This window comes from Corvus kubaryi, unplaced genomic scaffold, assembly GCF_017639235.1.
Source record: "Corvus kubaryi isolate FWS band 111438036 unplaced genomic scaffold, C.kubaryi_AGA036_p1.0 37353, whole genome shotgun sequence".
Taxonomy (NCBI): Eukaryota; Metazoa; Chordata; class Aves; order Passeriformes; family Corvidae; genus Corvus; species Corvus kubaryi.
The window spans coordinates 3,495,575-3,512,550 of NW_024581115.1; the positions used below are offsets into that span (position 1 = coordinate 3,495,575).

At 58.5% G+C, this 16,976-nt stretch overlaps 1 protein-coding gene across 8 annotated transcripts in view; it reads right to left on the minus strand.

Annotated features, from left to right (window-relative positions):
* The window catches only part of CASKIN2 (CASK interacting protein 2), a 38,048-nt gene that overhangs the window by 12,036 nt on the left and 9,036 nt on the right, over nucleotides 1-16,976 (minus strand). For 6 of the 8 annotated variants that reach the window (XM_042032521.1, XM_042032520.1, XM_042032524.1 and 3 more), the window contains exon 3: nucleotides 821-872. In XM_042032521.1, coding sequence (XP_041888455.1) covers nucleotides 821-872 — 52 coding nt within the window. Of the gene's footprint in view, nucleotides 1-776; nucleotides 799-820; nucleotides 873-955; nucleotides 1,120-16,976 lie in introns of those variants that run through there. The other 2 variants (XM_042032525.1, XM_042032528.1) reach the window with 2 other exon arrangements.

Here is a 16,976-nt window from a genome sequence, read left to right on the forward strand (position 1 = left end):
ATCAGCCCTCCTGGAGCTGCCTGAGCACAAACCCTGTGTCTTATCAGAATCAGATCATAGCTTCTATTATTAAATTCTTTTTCTATTAAGCTCCATCTGCACAGTATTATTTTAAGACTGAGCCATCCTGCAGGTTCCCAACCCCCCGCTGGCCTGTTAGGACTCATCATGGACACCTCTTCCTACAGAGTCCTCCAAAAGAAAACATGCAGAAATTAGGTACAACAACAGCACATAAAAACAATGCTAATGACTGACAGGTCAGAGTTAATTCAATAAGAATAATGCGCTTATTTATTTTATGGGCCTTTGTGGTTTCTTTAACTCTCAGTACCCAGCTTATTAAGTACTTGGATTTTGGAAGTGATGAGCCACACAAATATGCTGTGGTCACTTGGCAACCTCATCTTTTCTTTCTCTAACTCCCCCCAAAACAATGGGATTTTGCCTTTGGGATATTAAACAGAGGCACGTGCAGGCACTGAGGCCGGCCGGGTGCTCCTCTGGTCTTCAACCAGGGGAAAACAGGGCACTGGCTGGACATGCTGCCATCCCTATTCACCCCCATCCCTACAGAAGGGGACACAGAAGGGATTTATGAAGGATTTTCAGGATGGATTGAGCACAGCCCTCAGCTTAGATCCAGGCAGGCATTGGCTCTGCCTGTGCAGGGCTTGCCCTGGCTCTGGGATGTTGTTGTGTTCTCCAGCTCCCCTGAAAAGCTGTATGATACCCTGAGCTGCAGGACTGACTGGATACTGGGGAGAGGAGCCCACCTGGGCTGGCAGCAGCACCCAGCACTCTCCAGGGGAGCACTCACCCGTCCGCATCCTGGTAGTTCACGTTCAGGCGCTTGGCAGATCCCAGGAGCTCTGCAGAGACAAGAGGTGAAGGTGAGGGCAGGCGGCAGAGCCTGCAGGCCCCCACAGGAACCCCATCCCACAGCCACACTGACCTCCCAGCGCACAGAACAGCGCCTGGCCCATCCCAGTGGTCTCTCCTCTGCTCTCCTCTGCCTCCACATTCACCTCCACGAACCCTCAATGGGCTGACCCAGCTCGAGCTCAGCACTTTCCTCCCTCCATCTCTCCTGCCTGATTCCTGTGTGCCCCTGGGATGGGTCGGACCCCGCAGCTCCTGCCAGCCTGGCTCAGAGGAACAGCGCTTCCCTCCCCTTTATAGGCACTGACACCCCAAAACTGCTGAGTGGGGCCATTCTGCCCCCCACTCGCTCCCTGTGCCCGCCACTGCCACTGAGCCCTGGCCCACAGACCACATGGTTGGCATTTTTATGGCCAGGGCAGAGGCTGAAGCTTCCAGCTGTGAATGCAAGGATTGTGCTACCTCAGATATCCCCATCCCCCTGCCCAGCCCTCCCTCCCCTTTGGGGACCCAAAGATTGTGCCACCTCAGATATCCCTATCCCTCTGCCCATCCCTCCCTCCCCTCTGGGGACCACTGGGCAGCAGAGGATGCTCAGCCCACCCTCAGCACAGCCTCACACCCAGTGCACCCCCAACTCCCTGCTCCTTCCCGCAATTAATTTGAATGGATTCCTTCCTCCCACACAGAGAGGACATTTTATTCTTCACCGATGGGTTGAGAGCAGATTAACATCTCTGGAATTCATCCGCCAAGTCAAAAGGGAAAGAAAGGGGAAGGTATGTGGGGGGCCAAGAAATACTGCCGCTCCTCCTCTGCCCTTCCAGGCAGCCCCATCACCGAGCCAGGGAGGATTAAATGCTTTGAATGGTTTCTGTGCTTTCTCCTACAGAAAATCAAAGTCTGAGTGCCAGGCTCCGAGCCTGGGGTAAAACAGCTGCTCAAACCCCACTCTAAATGTGGTTGGTCTTGAGGAAGGAGCCCCTTCCTCACAGCCAGGGAGATCTCCAGGGCTGAAGATCCCTGCTTTTCCTTCCTCTCCTCCTCCTCAATTCTCTTCTCCCTCTCTCCCGCGGTCTCTGCCCACCTTGCATGGCAGATCCCATACAAAGCCATACTGGGCTGTGTGACCCCTCTGCTGGAAAAGAAGGGCTGAAGACGGGCTGGCTCATTCATCATGCAAATGGATAATTAAAGGAAACCAAGCACTGGGGTGTTCATTACGGCAATTTACAGTGTTTTGTAAACAGCCTAATTAACACAAAATGGGCCTGGAGTGGCTGCTGGTGAAGGGCTCGTGACTCCTCACCAGTCACTCGCCACAGCTGAGGGGATTGGGACAGGATCACCCTAATTACCTCTTCCAGGGACTGTCTTTGAGCCTCAGTCACCAATCCGACAGCCCTTCCCAAAGGAACTGGCTCCCAAAGCACTCAGCAGAGCTCCCACTTTTCCCTCCCGGCCCCAAGAGCCCAGGATCGGGGGTCTTCATCAAGGACAAGTTGCTTCCCTTGATCTCAGCAGCCCGGAAAAAAATAACATTTCACTTGTAAATTGGCTACTTCTGATCCGAGTTCTGGAGCAACCGTAACCACTGGGATTGCTCCCACTGTCTGCAAAACTGCCACCAGAAAAGGGCAGGATGGGGAGGAGGAAGAAGAGGAGGAAGAGGGGTCCTTACCCAGGGCAGGAGGGGCAGACCCTGAATGATGACCACTGGGAGTGCAGTGCTGGGAAGAAGAGAGGGGCTGGATGGAGATGCCCAATGAACACCAGCACCTCCAGAAGAGGCAGAAGCATTCCACAGCCCCTGGGGGCTGCTCCTGGAGTTAAGCAATGCCCCACTATTTAAAGAGGGAGAGCTCACCCCAAAATTCCATCTCTAACCCCACCTTCAAGGGGACTGAGCTGGCTAGTGGGGTCCAGTAAGCAAGGCTGGGACGTCCCAGGACATGGTGGGTGTCCCTGCCTGCTCCCAGGCACCTGTCAGCATCCATATCTCCCTGAGCAACATTCCTCAAATTTGTTCCCTGCTGCAGCAGCCCAGCCAGGTCAGGACACAGGGCAGGACCACTCAGGCATGGTGTGGCTGTCTGAGAAAGCAGCAGGTTACAAATAGGAGAGCCAGGAGCAGTGTTCCATTTGGAGGTCTTCCTAAATGCTTGGATCCACCTTGGGCAGGAAGGGAAAGAGTTCATCCCTGGTTTGCAGCTGGGTAGATCACTGCTTGGAGAGCTGGAGGGTTTGCAGCAAGGCTGGAAGGTGAAATGTGGGTGGGAAAGCGTCTGGGTACCCCAGCATAAAGGCACGGGAAAGGAGAGGAATGGAGGAATGGAGGGGAAGCAGAGCACAGCCAGGCAGCTGGGACCCCTGCACCAGTGCTGTCCTACTGCACAGTCTCAAACTCCAGGGACCCAGTGACCAGGAAAGCAGCTGATGGGACATTTCCCTGCATGCCCCTTCCTCATTTCATCCATGTGCTCCTTTTGAACAATTTCCCAGGTTTTCCCCACATTTCTTCAGCCCCTTCTCTCCCCGCTGGTGCCCAGGGCACCCATCCTTTTCCACACAGATGTTTTGGAGATCAGCAGAGGTTGGGCCAAGCTGTTCCCAATCCCACAGCCCTCTCAGACTCGCCTGTTCAAAGGTGCAGGGGACTGCAGAGCTGGGCTGGGAAAGGGCTGCAGGGTTAATCCAGCTACAGCACTGGGATGGTGTGGCCAGACCCTTGCAGCCACATCATCACCCCCGCTGGGTTTGCCCTGGGGCAGGGGCACTCTCAGGACTGATCCGCAACCCCCACTCCCCACCAGGAGCACACTCATACCCCGGGAAGAACACTTACACGGCGCTGAAATACGACACACCCTGAAGGGGTTATTTCCAGGGAAAACCCAGCTTGGTGCACCCCAAGGGTTAACTCCAGCCGTGGGTTCCCCCTGCCCGGCCCTGCTCCCCAGGACGACCCCCGCGAGGGGTCCCGCCAGGCTCCCAGCCCGCTCTGCCCCGGCCCCGCCGCGTTCCCCGGCGCCGGCCCGGGCAGGACGAGGCTCCGCAGCGCAGGGCCGGGCCGGAGCGAGGCCTCGAGGGAGCCGGCGAGCTTCTGTGCGGCGTCTGGCTGCCAAGCGGCAGCGGGAAGCACCTCCGGAACGCTCCGGCAAATTGCTTACAAATGTCGGGCCGGCCGCCGGCCGTGGCGAAGGCAGAGCGGCCGCCCAGCCCCACACGGGGCCGGGACCCTCGTGCCTGGCACGGCCCGGCTCCGGCCCTCGGCCTTTGGGTCCGCACCGTGGCACAGCCCCGCACGGCGCATTCCCAAGCAGCCGCCTTTGCCTGTGCCTCGGTTTCCCCAAGGGCTGCACTGCCGTGGCGGGGGATGCCAGGCTGGGCTGGGCTCCTCGTGGGATGCAGGGGGCACCCGGGGAGCGGCCGGCCGGGGCGGGCACCTCACCCGCCGCGCTGGCAGCCGGCCCGGCACAAACCCGTATTTACCCCCCCGAGGCACTCGCCTGGCGCCGGCTGTGCCGGCTGCGTGGAGCCGGGCGTGCCCTCGCCCGGCCCAGCACCCCTGTGCCGGCACACCGGGCACCCTGAGTCACCCCCCGCCCGCCAGCGGAGAGCCCGTTCCTGCGGGGACAGCCGTGAGCTTCACCCCGAGATCTCGGAGACGGACACAATCCTTCCGAAGCGCTCCCTGGGATGCAGTGACACGTGCTTGCCTGGGTTTGGCTGCGGAAGGAAATGCCCAAACATCCCGTGGAGTCCTGCCCTTTGGAGACTCCTGCCCTGGCTCTCACACGGGAGTCAGGCTCCAGAAGGCAGTTCTTTTGCTGTGACCCCCCCACCAGTTTTGTCCACCCGGGGCAGCCACAGCAGAGCTCCACCACTGCAAGGCTTTGTTGCTGTGCAGGACACACAGATCCGTAACTGGAGATCAAACACCCCTTTCTGCCAGTCCTGTGTCACAGACTCTCATCCCATCCCCTCGTCCTGGGAAATCACATCCCCACACTGCTGGCTGCACCCCTGTGCCATGAGCCTCCCTGTGCTGCAGGTCTGAGCATCCCAGTGTCATGAGCATCCACCCCGAGGATCCCTGTACCATGAGCGTCCCTGAACATCCAGTCCTGGCCACCCCTACACTGCCTGCTACGAGTACCCTGCATGCAGGAAAGCCCTGCAAGGGCACTGCAGGAACACCATCCTGCTTCCCTGGGCAGTGGGAGAGGCACTGTGTGCATTGGACACACCACATACCTGCACATACCCTCTTGGGAAAAGGAAATCCACCTGGGGATTGTCACCACTAAGTCAATAAACCAGCTGGAGGGGCTAATCAGCTGCTATCCCACAGAGCACCAGCCGTCTCCAATGGTGGTGGCAGCCTCTGGAGCTGGAGGCGGAGGTGGCAGGAGGTGGCAGCTTCACCCAACCTGCCCTGTGATGGCCTGGGGTGGCCCTGCCTTGGCATATGGTGGGTTCGTGCTGGGGCTCAGGACAGACTCACTGTCTTGGCCAAAATCAAGACCCAAAGAGGTGATGTCCATCCCTCTTCTGCAGGAATCACCCTTCCCTGTTGCCTCTCCATCCACAGGCACGTCCGCTGTGGCCACCCACACCCGGCTCCTCCCAGTGCAGCCTCCTGGCAGACTGGCTGCTTCAGGAGCAGTTTCCCAATAGGTTCAGAAGAGATTCACCCACCTCGATAGGGAAGGAATTCAGCCACAGAGATGTTAAGAAACTCAACCAAAGCTGCCCAGCCAGCTCGGAACAGAGGCTGGGTGAGAGCCAAGGGCTCCTGACCCTGGCTCTCTACTGCAGCCACCAGCTGCAACACAAACAACGAGCCCAGTGCTGTGCCTGGCTCCCCAGACAGGGGCTCCCCTAATTCCCCCATGGTGATGGTGAGTGAATTTGGCTGCCAAGGTGCTGCTGCCTGGGATACCTTGCTGAGCACCCATTCCTGTGCCCAAATGCCATGACTGTCCAAACACCACGGGTGTCCAAATGCCACAGGTGCCTTCCTGCCCACAAATAGCCCGTGCCGGGTCTGAGGCTCCGCAGCATCACTGAAGATGGGCTCCCCACCAACGCTGACGAACAGGTCCCTTGCCAAGCCAGGCACTATGGGGTTGGTGTGACTGGTGCAAAGCCACTGGGTTAACTGGCAGGGATGGGGAGGCTGCAATCAAGGGGGCAGATTCCCATCAACAGAGGGGAAATGGCAATGACATGAGAGCAGCTGGGAGCCCCTTAGTGTCCCTACACCAACACCTGGCAACTCCTCAAGAGTAATTGGCATTTTCATCCCTTGAGAAACCGACCAAACCCTGGACCATACCAGGGCCCTGCCTGCTCTGACACTGCACAGGCTGCAGGGTGGCCCTCACACCAAGTCCTGCTCCTGGTTTCAGCAGCCTGGAATAACCCCAGCAGGTGCAATAACCTTCCAGGAGCTGAGCTCCAAGTGGCTCCTCACAGCATCCTGAGGCTGGACACAGCACCCCTGTGCTGTGAGTATCCCTGCACCTAATGCTCGTTTCTAACCTCAATACAAGTCACCATTTACCCCTGGCTGGAGCCCCAAATCTTAGGGCTTACAGCCACGCAGAGCCCAAGCTGTTCCTGTCACCAACTTGTCTCTGCTGATGGCATGTCGAGTCTCCTCTGGCAGCTTGGCCTCCTTCCTCATCTCCTTTAAGCAATCCTGTCCTGCAACATGTTTGGATATGATGGTGGATGATGATGAAGGCAGGTGATGGCAAAGGCAGAGGAGTTTGAAAGGTCCAAGGATCTGCCTTCCACCCTGGGCTGGCCTGGAGGCCCACCACTGGCAAACAGGGATAGGGCAACAGGACCATGGAGTCAACTGGGAGCCTTTTACCTTCTTTGGAAAAGGCTGGGAGTCATTTTTCCAGGGGAAATCAAACATTTAAGGTTTTTTAAGAGGCTGGCAGCAGGTGAGACATCAGGCAGCATCCCCACAGCACACTGATCACTCACCCCCAGCCCAGCCACTCCAGGACCCCCATCCAAACCCCCAATTCCCCCCTGCTGCTTCCCCTCACAAGCAAAGCAGGAAAAAACAGGCAGTTTGTTCAAAGGGAAGGCTCCCAGAACAATGAAAGGAAAAGCAGAATCGGAAACCCTGTCTCCATCCACACAGCTGGGAAGAAGGTGCAGCTCTCAGCTCTCGACCCCAAGGTTTGAGTGGCTGGAGGGGACAAACGCCAAGAGGGGAAAGGAGCATCACAGGAGTTCTTCGGGGCTGGATTCACCCCTTGCAAAAGCCAAACATGTGCTCCTGCTCTGAGTTTCAGGTCCCCAGAAGGATTTCAGCTGGGGTGGGATGAATGGTGCTTGCTCCCCTTCTCCACAATAATTTGTGGGTTTGTAGTGGCTGCCTACCCCAAAATGATGCAGCCCAGCCCAGCTCCCCTGGCCGGGAGGAGTGGTAACACCCCTTCCCCACAGAGCAGAAATTGCATCCCCCAGCCCCATCCAGGATGGAAACAGCTGGGAAAGGCTTCAGGTGGGGGAAGCCAGCCGGCTCCTTCGGAGATACGAGGGCTCCTTTCCCAGCTGGCCGGGGAAACGCGTTACCGGGAGGTGAAGTCACCATCCCTGCTGGGACCTGGCTATTCCGCTCTCCAGGATATGAACTCAGAGGAGCTGTATTTGCCCAGGGAAGAGGTGGAGCCTTTTCCATTTCCCCCATCCTTCCGAAAGGACAGGACGCCTCCCGAGCGGGAAGAGATGGGCCGATAGCAGCGGGGGCCAGCGGCCAAGTGCGAGCACTGCCTGAACCTGCACTGGGCACTCCGTGGGGCCAAGGGCCATCCCTGGGCTGTGGGACACGGGGAGCAGCAGAGCATGGGCTCCAGCATTAACAATGCACCTTAGCTCAAGTCCAACTGGTTCCCTGGAAGGCAAGGAAGGACTATCCCAGATACCCTGGCAAAGGGGCTGCACCTACGGACACTCTCAGTGTTGTCATTAATGCCATACCCAGCAAATGATGCATTAAAATAATCTGTGGTGGATGTGCTACACATTGACAAGGCCAGAAATAACACAAAAAGGACTTAGAGAGATTAGGAGAACAAACCCAGGCAGATTCAACCTGGGAAAAATGCAGATTGCAGCATCTGGGGAGAAATAATCCAACCGGCAGCAGGTCAATGGGAGGAAGAAAGAGGGGAAGCAGGATGTGGGGGGACGGTGAGAGGAGCAGTGTGAGCGTGGGCATGGAGGGAGCTGCTGGTCAGGAAAACAACCTCAGCAGCCCTGCATGGGGGGATGCTGCTTCCCAGGGTGCCAACTCCCACCATGTATTCTGTTGCTTCCTGGGGTACCATCTTCCATCACATACCCAGGGCTGTGAACATGAGAAAGGCTCACAGGGGACATGAGAGTGAGCGACAGGAGTCAGCAGCGAAGGGCTGGCCTCACATAGGAAGATTAGGGCAGGTCAGTAAGTCTGGATTAGCTGAGCAACAGTTAATTAGGGAGGGCGGACAGGGACGCAGCAACCCACCTACACCTGGAGGAGTTTGACGCTCCAGAGCAGCACGTACCTATTTATTTTATGGTTCTAACAATGAGCCCCAGATGAAAATTAGAGCAGCCAACAGTGGCCAGCAAAACCCTGTGGGCTCAAGGGAGAGAAACAAGGATCCAGCTCCTACATTGTAGCTTGGGCATTGCAGCAACCATGCAGCTTCCAGAGGAAGCAGGGCAAGGCTGAAGCTGGAGGACTGGGTTGCCACAGCACTGTGTCCCCATCAGTGCCAGCCCTGCGCCTGCACACGGCAGCTTGGCACCCAGGAGCTGCTCCAGCCGGTGGAGCCAGTACTCAAAGCACACAGTGATGCAGAGGCTGGAAATCCTGTCACATCCTCCTCCTTTGGCCCCAGGGAAGCTGCCACGCACCTGGAGCAGGCGCTGCCAGGGCGAACGGAGCGGCTGTCCCCACCCTGGCTGCGCTAATCTGGGCAAGGCACACACAGGATGGGAGGGGAGGCAGCGGGAGGTGAAGCTGTTCGCTCGAGGTCACCCAGAAGGTCGATGGTTCAAGTGCCGCCACTCCTTCCGAGGCTGCGACACAGCTGGGAATTGAATTTTACTCAGAACTCCCCCCTCTCGCCAGCAGCCTGTGGGCAATCAGCCGTCGGCAGCCCGGGACTAACCTCAGATGGCTGCTGGCGGCCAGAGTTCGGAGTCCCACGGTTAAAAATACCTTGCGGATGCCTTTCCTCAACTCTGACCCCGCGAGCCGGTGCTGCCGCCAGCCCCACTTGGGGACGTGCCGGTGGGGTCCCCCGGGACAGTCACAGCCTGTGCTGTGCAGGGAAGTGGCAGCTGCTGCCTGGGGACTGGGTTTTCTTCTCTAAGAACCAAGGATTTCCACTTCTGGGGGGCTGCTGACTATATTCTCCATTGCTGAACTGAAACAAGAGGCTGAGCTTCCTAAAGCTACCTTCCAGCAAGTGATGCCTGGGCTGTCCAGCTCCCTCTGAACTGCAGCCTGAATCTCAGCACCTTCAGCAAAACATCTCCTTCCCTCCAGGACAGAGCCAAAATGTGGCCTCTGGTTCCTGCCAGTCTCAAGGGATGCTGGATGGGTGACTGCTCCTGCAGATTCTGTGGTGCTGCAGCCATTTCTGGCATCTGCACTGGGAAAGAAAGTAAGGATCTCACCCAGCAGTGGCTGCTCAGCTCCCAAGCCATGATGGACGGGAGGGATCCCTCTCCAAATCCCTTCTCCAGTGATGGTGAGGGTGCAGAGGGCACCTTGTTGTTCCCATTCCCTGTGCAAAGGTCACCTACAAAATACATGGGAACCGACTGGCTGCTCCACGCTGTTGCAAGTGGGAATGGGAGAGGAATGGGTCCATCCCCAGCAGGCACGGGCCAAGCTCTCTCCAGCCTGGGACAAGCAGCCTGAGAGAGATGGTCCTGCTGCCACTCTCTCCTTTCCCTCCCAAGGCAGGGAAGGCAGCATGGTGTTGTCCATGCCCAGAGTGAGCATTTTTTCCCAGGTGGATCAGACCCTCCAACTGCCCATCTGGGTTTCTGGCTGGCTGGACAATGCCAAAGTGGGAGAAGCCATTGCCAAAATCTTGCCGAGCATCTGCCCCATACCTTAGCTGGATCGGGCTATTTTCATGCAGCTGTGGCAGTGAAGGATTTGCCTGGGGTCTACAATAGGATTCCATATGCAGTGGACAGGAGAGGGACACGACAGCTACATGACCAGGATGTCCTGCACCACCCTGCATGTCCCCACATGGAAGCAGCAAACACTTAGCAGCCAGTGACAGTCTGTGTCCTGGGAGAGGCATCATCCCTTCCCTATGCTGGAAGCAGGAACCCACCCCAGGATCCCACACCCACTTTGCCATCCCTTCAGGGCCCTTGGTGACTGCTGAGTTATTCTGGGCACTGCGTTCCTGACCCCCTCCCCTTGTCCCAGCTGCTCCGGGGCCGGCAGGGAGGGCAGCGGGTTCCTCCCATTGCCCAGCCCGGACGCCAGAGTCAGGCAGCAGCTGCTTGGGGACCAGCTGGGGACAAAGGCGACACGGAGCAGCCCCATCCCCCCACGTACCTTGGAAGGGACAAGGGCTGACTTACAGCAAGGTCAAAGGCATCACAATACAACTCCAATAGAAAAGCAGGAGCTGGATCTGAGGACCCCCAGTTCATGGGCTGAGCTCCGGTCAGGAGCTCCCCACACAGGGATCAGGAAGGGATTTGGGGGCAGCACATCAACACCTCCCACCCCCCAAAGAACAGGCCCACCTCAGCACCAGAAGTAAACAGAGGCAGAGGCAACATCCTTGGCTCCCTGTCAAGCCAAGGTCGTGCCCAGTTTCCCGCAGGGATGCCGCTGCCTGCGGGGACCCCTCTGCCAGGTCAGCCCCCTCCATCCCAGCCCTGCCTGGGAGCTCCCCACACCCCGTCCTGACGGAGCGGTGGTGGGACACAAGCCAAGGCCTGCCCGCTCCCTGGACCCCTGCCGGGAACCCGATCTGTTTACGCCTTCCCAGCACGGCGGGTGCGTGTCGGGAACGGCCCCGGCAAGCCCGACTTGGCTGCGCAGGCAGAACGTGGGAGCGAGCCCTGAAACCCCCACCTGCTGCCCCGCAGCATCCTGAGGGGGGTGTGGGGAGAAAGTGGGGGGAGCACAGGGGAAAATGGGACCCTCCTGCCTCCATCAGCTCCTTTTTGTAGGAAAAGGCACCACTTCTTGCTCTGTGCCAGCCCTCCTGCGGCATCCCATGCCCCCCACCCTGGCCATGAGATCATGGCAGGTTGCTCCATCCCCAGGCCTGGCAGGGAACGGCTTTCTGAGCTGTGGCAATCCTTCTGGGAAAGCACCTGGAGAGCCAACCAGCCCTGGAAGGTGCATGTCCCCCCCTGGAAAATGAGGTACCATTTTTGCAAGCACATGGCCACCAGCAACACATGCAGGTGCAGGGGGCTGGCGGCCACATGCTGGTCTCTGTTCCAGGGTCTGGGTTGTCCCCCACTGAGGCTGAGAAAAGGCACCCACCTGCACTGCTCCTGGGAGGAGAGTGTTCGTCCAGGACCACTCACCTGGTGTGAATTCAGTCCCGCAGAGCCACAGGCATTAGGAGCAGGCTGCAGTGGGACAGAGTAGAGCCATGACTTTGGGGACTCGGAGCTGGACACCTGCACATCCACACCAGGTTTGGGGTGGAAGGAACAGAGAAGCAGCTCCAGGATATCCATGTGCTGCTAAATATAACCAGTGGGACAGATGCTCCAAGACAGTTTCCTGCACCTCAACACTGTTGAGGAGGAAACTGAGGGCTCTTCCAATGCTTAAGTAGCTCCTGAGGTTTGGAAACACAGAGCAGGCTCAGAGGCAGCACCTCAGTCTGCAGGAGCCTCCTTCCCTCTAAGGAGGAGCGTCTCCCTTCTTTTTAAGCCAGCAGGATTAGCAGGTACTGGTTCAGGGAAGCCAAGAGGGCTCATGAAGCCCTTCCCATCTGTGTCAGCCCCACAAAACCAAACCAGAGCTGTTTCAGATCAACCAGAGCAGCCTGGCCTGTAGCCCAAAGCAATCCCTGGGCCATGGCCATGCTGAACCCCACGCTGCTGGCCAGACTCACTGTGTCCCTGTGTCCCCCCTGCAGGCAATGATTAGCCACCAGGGAGGACTCTGGCCGCTTTTGGAGGCCACTGAGGCAAGTGGTTCTCACGTGGCCTTGCCATGGTGGGGACACATCCTGGGTTCCTGAGGGGCCGCACAGGCTGCAAGTTGGGTGTCCTGCCCAGGGAGACAGGACACCCATGGAAGGGGAAGATCCATGGGGCTCCCAATCCCCAGTCTCCATACTGCTGTTTGCAGCCAGTTCACCGCCAGCTGGGAACCCCCCTTCAGGCTTATCCACACCTGTTGTGGCAAAGAAACAAGCAGTGCTCGAGGGGGAGAGCGAGGCAGGCAGCCCCTGGGATCGATGCTCCACAGGGGCAAGAGGCACCAGCAGAGTGGGTGGCAGAGCCTGAGCGACCCTCGCTGCTGGGGACACCTCGGTGACAGGCACCTGACGCCCTTGCCGTGCTCACCAACTCCCGTCCAAGCAGACAGGGCCTTACACAACCAGCCGTGCCCAGCATTACAAAGTCGCAGGCGTTTTACCGCTCCTGGCACAGCTGCCCACCTCGGGTGGCCGAGCCAGACCCAGCTCCCGGGATGGCACCGGGGGAGGCCGGGGCAGGGGTCTGGGCACGGCAGCAGCGCCGGGGGCCACGTGCTCCCTGCGCAGCCTTGGCTGGGGCCCGCGGGGAGCGGCGCTGGCAGGGCTTGGCGGAAGCGCAGCCGGACGTGTTGCACCAGGCCTGGGATGCTGCGGGAGCCGCATACCTGCCTCGCGCAGGTTCTCCCTGCTCCCTTATCTCGCCATCGCAGCCCTGCTCGCTTGCAGCTCCGGCCTTTCTCCCTGGGGTTGCAAACGGCTCGGGGTGGCTGCGCACCTACCCCGGGCAGCACCCCGCAGGAGCGAGGGATGGGCCAGAGTATCCAGCCCTTCCCTGGGAGGGGAGAGATCATCCCGACAGAGCCATTTCCAGGCAGTTTGGGCATCTCCAGACAGGTCTGTGACTCACCAGGACACCTCGGCAAGGCTTGGGTGATATTACAGCCCCAAGGTTCAAACAGATCTCTCCCTCTCCATCCCAGGCGTGATTTTTTAGGGAAGCCAGGATAGGATTTTGGGGGAGCCAGAATGCTCGCAGCTCCTCCCCACCCTCTCGCTTGCTAGAGCAACCAGGAAAAAAAAAAGGTGGTTTATTGTTATTTAGTTTCTTGCCCCTTTCATACTCCTTTGCCGGAGTTTTTTGCCAGCGGCGGGCCCCGGGTCTGGCAGGGATCCAGGACAGCCGAGGCGCTTTTAAAAACAAAGCAGGGCGCGTGCATGCACACACACACGCACGGCATCCAACCCCACTTTTAACTCTTGCCGGAGTGATGCTGGTGGAATCATCCATTTCCAGCAGGAAACCATCTTACACGCAAGTCCATTGCCACTTGGATCCAACAATTCACCTCCCACCTTCCCAGAAAAACCTTCTGGCAGCACTGGGATCCTGACAGAGAGGTGGCAGAAGTGATGCTGGTTGTTGTCATGGTCCACCAGCTCCCTCCTGGAACCAGCCGAGCCAGAGGATGGAATGCCTGTGCTGGCAGTGTCCTTGCCACGTCCCCTTCTCTCCAGCCCTGGGGAGCATCGTCCTGGTTATGCCGCCCATGTGCTGCTGGCAGCCAGGCACACGGTGTCCCAGTGCTCGGGGCTGCCCTCCCTGTCTGTCCTTAAGCTGTCGTCATCTGAATTGTCCCGTGTTTCTGGGTCAGACAGCCAAAATGGCCTCTGCAGCCCTTGGGAAGGGGCAGCTGAGGCCCCTGGTCTGGGCTGAGTCACCAGGAAATGCCCAAGGGATGGAAATTCCCCTCCTGTCCCAAACCTCAGCCTCCTGCCTGTGACATTGGGGATGGCTGCCAGTGTAGCTCCATCCATGGCCCTGAGGGACCTCCACAATTCCAGGAGATCCCAGATTCCCTGGAATAGCCAGACAGCGCTGGGGTATCTCCAAAGGATGGCAACATGGCCTGGAGCAAGCTCAAAAGTTCCCACATTCATCCTCTTCCCCAGAATTAGCCTGGTTTTCCCCCCAGTCTTTTACAGAGACAAGAAAAGTCAGCTACAATGGCCCAGACTGACAGCAGGGACCACAGGCTGGCCTGCCAACGGGCGTCCAAAGGCTGAGGACAGAAATACAGACCTGGAACAGGGGGAGATGTGGAGCTGTGAACACAGGGGAAGGGGGTGCAGAGGGGCAGGGGCTGGGCTTGCTGAGCCAGCACAGGCTCCTCCACCTCCCCGTGTGACGTTGCTTGCTCGTGCCTTATCTCCTGCACTCGGCACAGCGACGCTTTCCCTGGCTCCGGGCACTCCGGTGGCAGCCGGGCCCCTTTCCAAACACAACACCCGTTGGAGCCCAGCTTGGAAAACCAACTGTCCCTTCACTCCTTCCGCTGCCCGTGCAGGCCTTTTCCTTCCCAGCGACAGAGGTGGAAATTCCAGGATGTGGATGGGAAAACCCACCCAGCAAACACCAGGCTACCAGAGGAGACCCCCTTCCACGGAGGTCGGGAGCCACAGAAGGAGGAAGAAAGGATGGACCCCTCCTTGCCACGGAGCTGCAGCCCCACCACCATCCAGCCCCGTGGCTGCCGCACTCTCCGGAGCCTTTGAAGCCTCTTTTCTCCCGCTCCCACCACCCACCCACCGCAGGCTGGTTCAGGAGCAGGTCTGGGCACGCTGTGGGGTGCTGGGGTCCCCGGCACGGGGCCGCCGCCAGCCCGGCTCCCCGGGCACAGCGCCTCGCCCCGCTGCTGGCTCAGTCCCAGAGGAAGAGGGAGTTTTGCCCGTTTCGGCAGAGTTTCTCGGCGTCTCTCCGCAGGCGTGCCCACAGCCTTTCCAAGCCGGAGCGTGGCTGCGGAGCCGGTCCAGCCCGTCAGACCTACAGCGTGAGAGGAGAGGAGAGGAGAAAAGAGGAGAGGAGAGGAGAGGAGAGGAGAGGAGAGGAGAGGAGAGGAGGACACCACCAAGGACGCTTTGGGAACTCATCCTCAAAACTTGGGCTTCATGTGACAGGGCCGGGTCCAGGCTCCTGCACTGCCTGGGGCAGGACTGGAGCGGGAAAGGTGCCCAGGCACCCCTGCACCACTGCCAGCAGGGAAAGCCATCGTGTGTAACAGAGCCTGACACGATAAGGATCCTGCCCAAGGCCAGTCTTGGCTCTGCCCTGCAGCCAGACCAAGGAGTACCCAAGGGTTTGGGACAAGCCTCCCTCAGTAGCAGCAGCGAAGAGGAGGATGGTCCTCCTCAGTAAGGGGGGGTGACACACTGGGCTTGCTGTGTGGCACAAAGGCACATCCAACATCATTACAAAATAATCCCCAGATTGCAAAAAGGAGCAAATTCTCCCCCAAACAACTACAGACCTGCTGCTGCTAGGAGAAGCAGAAATCCCAGCAGAACATGAAAGGAGGATGGGCGTTTCTTCAGAGGACAGGGACACAGAGTGTCAGTGGCAAAGGTTAACAAATCACAGGAGAGATATTAAACCTCATACTTTGAGGCTTAAGCTGATACAGCTACTAGGGATTAGGAGGAAATTCAAGGGGGAGGGAAGGAGTGAATTATCCCACACCTGCCTGCTACAGTCTCACGGCACACGGAGAAGCATCGTCCCTCTCCTGCCAAACTGGATGGTGGCAGCAGCATCCGAGGGCTGGCACAGCTCCTGGGAAAACCTTAACGTGCTTTGTGCTGCCAGGACGCAGCAGTGAGAGGCTCCAACACAGGCATGGAGATAAAGCCAAGACCCCTCTGCAAGCTTTGCTAGCATTTAACAGCTTGCTACGTCATGGCCCAGACACAGCCACATCCCAGGAGCCCACCCCAGTCCTTAATATATCTAAGGTCTGGAAAGCAGCAACATAGCTGGTGAAATGGGGCAAGTGGCTGACCAAACCTCCTCAAGGCAGCAGCTGAACCCCAGCAGGGCTTCACTCCCCGTCCTTGAGAGTTTCACACCAGTTTGCTCAGCTGCTGCCCTTTCTTTGCACTTCGCACACGTTTAAATAAAAACCTTCACCACTCCCTCGAGGAAGGTAAACAGTGAGTCCAGCTCCCATCACCTTCCACGGCTCCTCCAGTCCCTAGCTATCACAGGGGCACCCCCTCTCTCAGCATCACCCTGGCATCCCCCCATCCCTGCCCCTTGATCCTGCATCCAGGCATGGGGACACCCAAAGTTGGCCGAGCACTGTTCAGCTCCAGAAGCTGCTGCCCCTTCGCAGGATGAGATCCCCTGGCCAGAGGGGCTCTGCCTCTCGCCTCCCCCGGGAGCCCCAGCCCCTCAGTGCTGGCCCTGGCCGGGCCAACTGGTGCATTGTTGGCGAGGGCAGCAGCCCAGGGACGTGATTGATCGCGGGGGAGAGAGGCCAAAGCCGTGACGGGTCGTTTAACAATTTCAATTAAACTCTGCAGCGCTCCCGACGCAGAGGGGAGGGGAGAGGGAGAAGGAAAATAAAAAGCGGGATGTTTCCATTGCCAGGGAACCGCAGTAAAGCACGGCTGGCCCGGCAGGAGCAGCCTGGCTCTCCCAGACCAGAACCCCTTCCCTGGCTGCAGGAGTGACCGAGGCGTCGCGCCGACGTCCCCTTCCCGCAGGCAGGACAACTGCCCTCACCCGCCCTTTCCCTCCTGCCCCCAAAAATCTTGTCCCTGCCCACCCCACCTTGGAATGAGAGGTGCTGTGACCCATTTGTGCGGCGGCGCTTGCGCAGGGAGGAGGCTGCGCACGGAGAATATTAAACAACGTGTCCCTGAAGTTCCTACTGCCGGGACTGGCGCTTGGATTTTGCTTACGTGCGGTGACTTTTTTAGGCACAGGAAGCCCCAGAGGGCTGATCACAGTGATCGAGCTCCCAATCCACTGAGACAGCAGAAGGACTCTTAGAGGGATTTAAAAAAAATACAGAATAAAAAATAAAAATA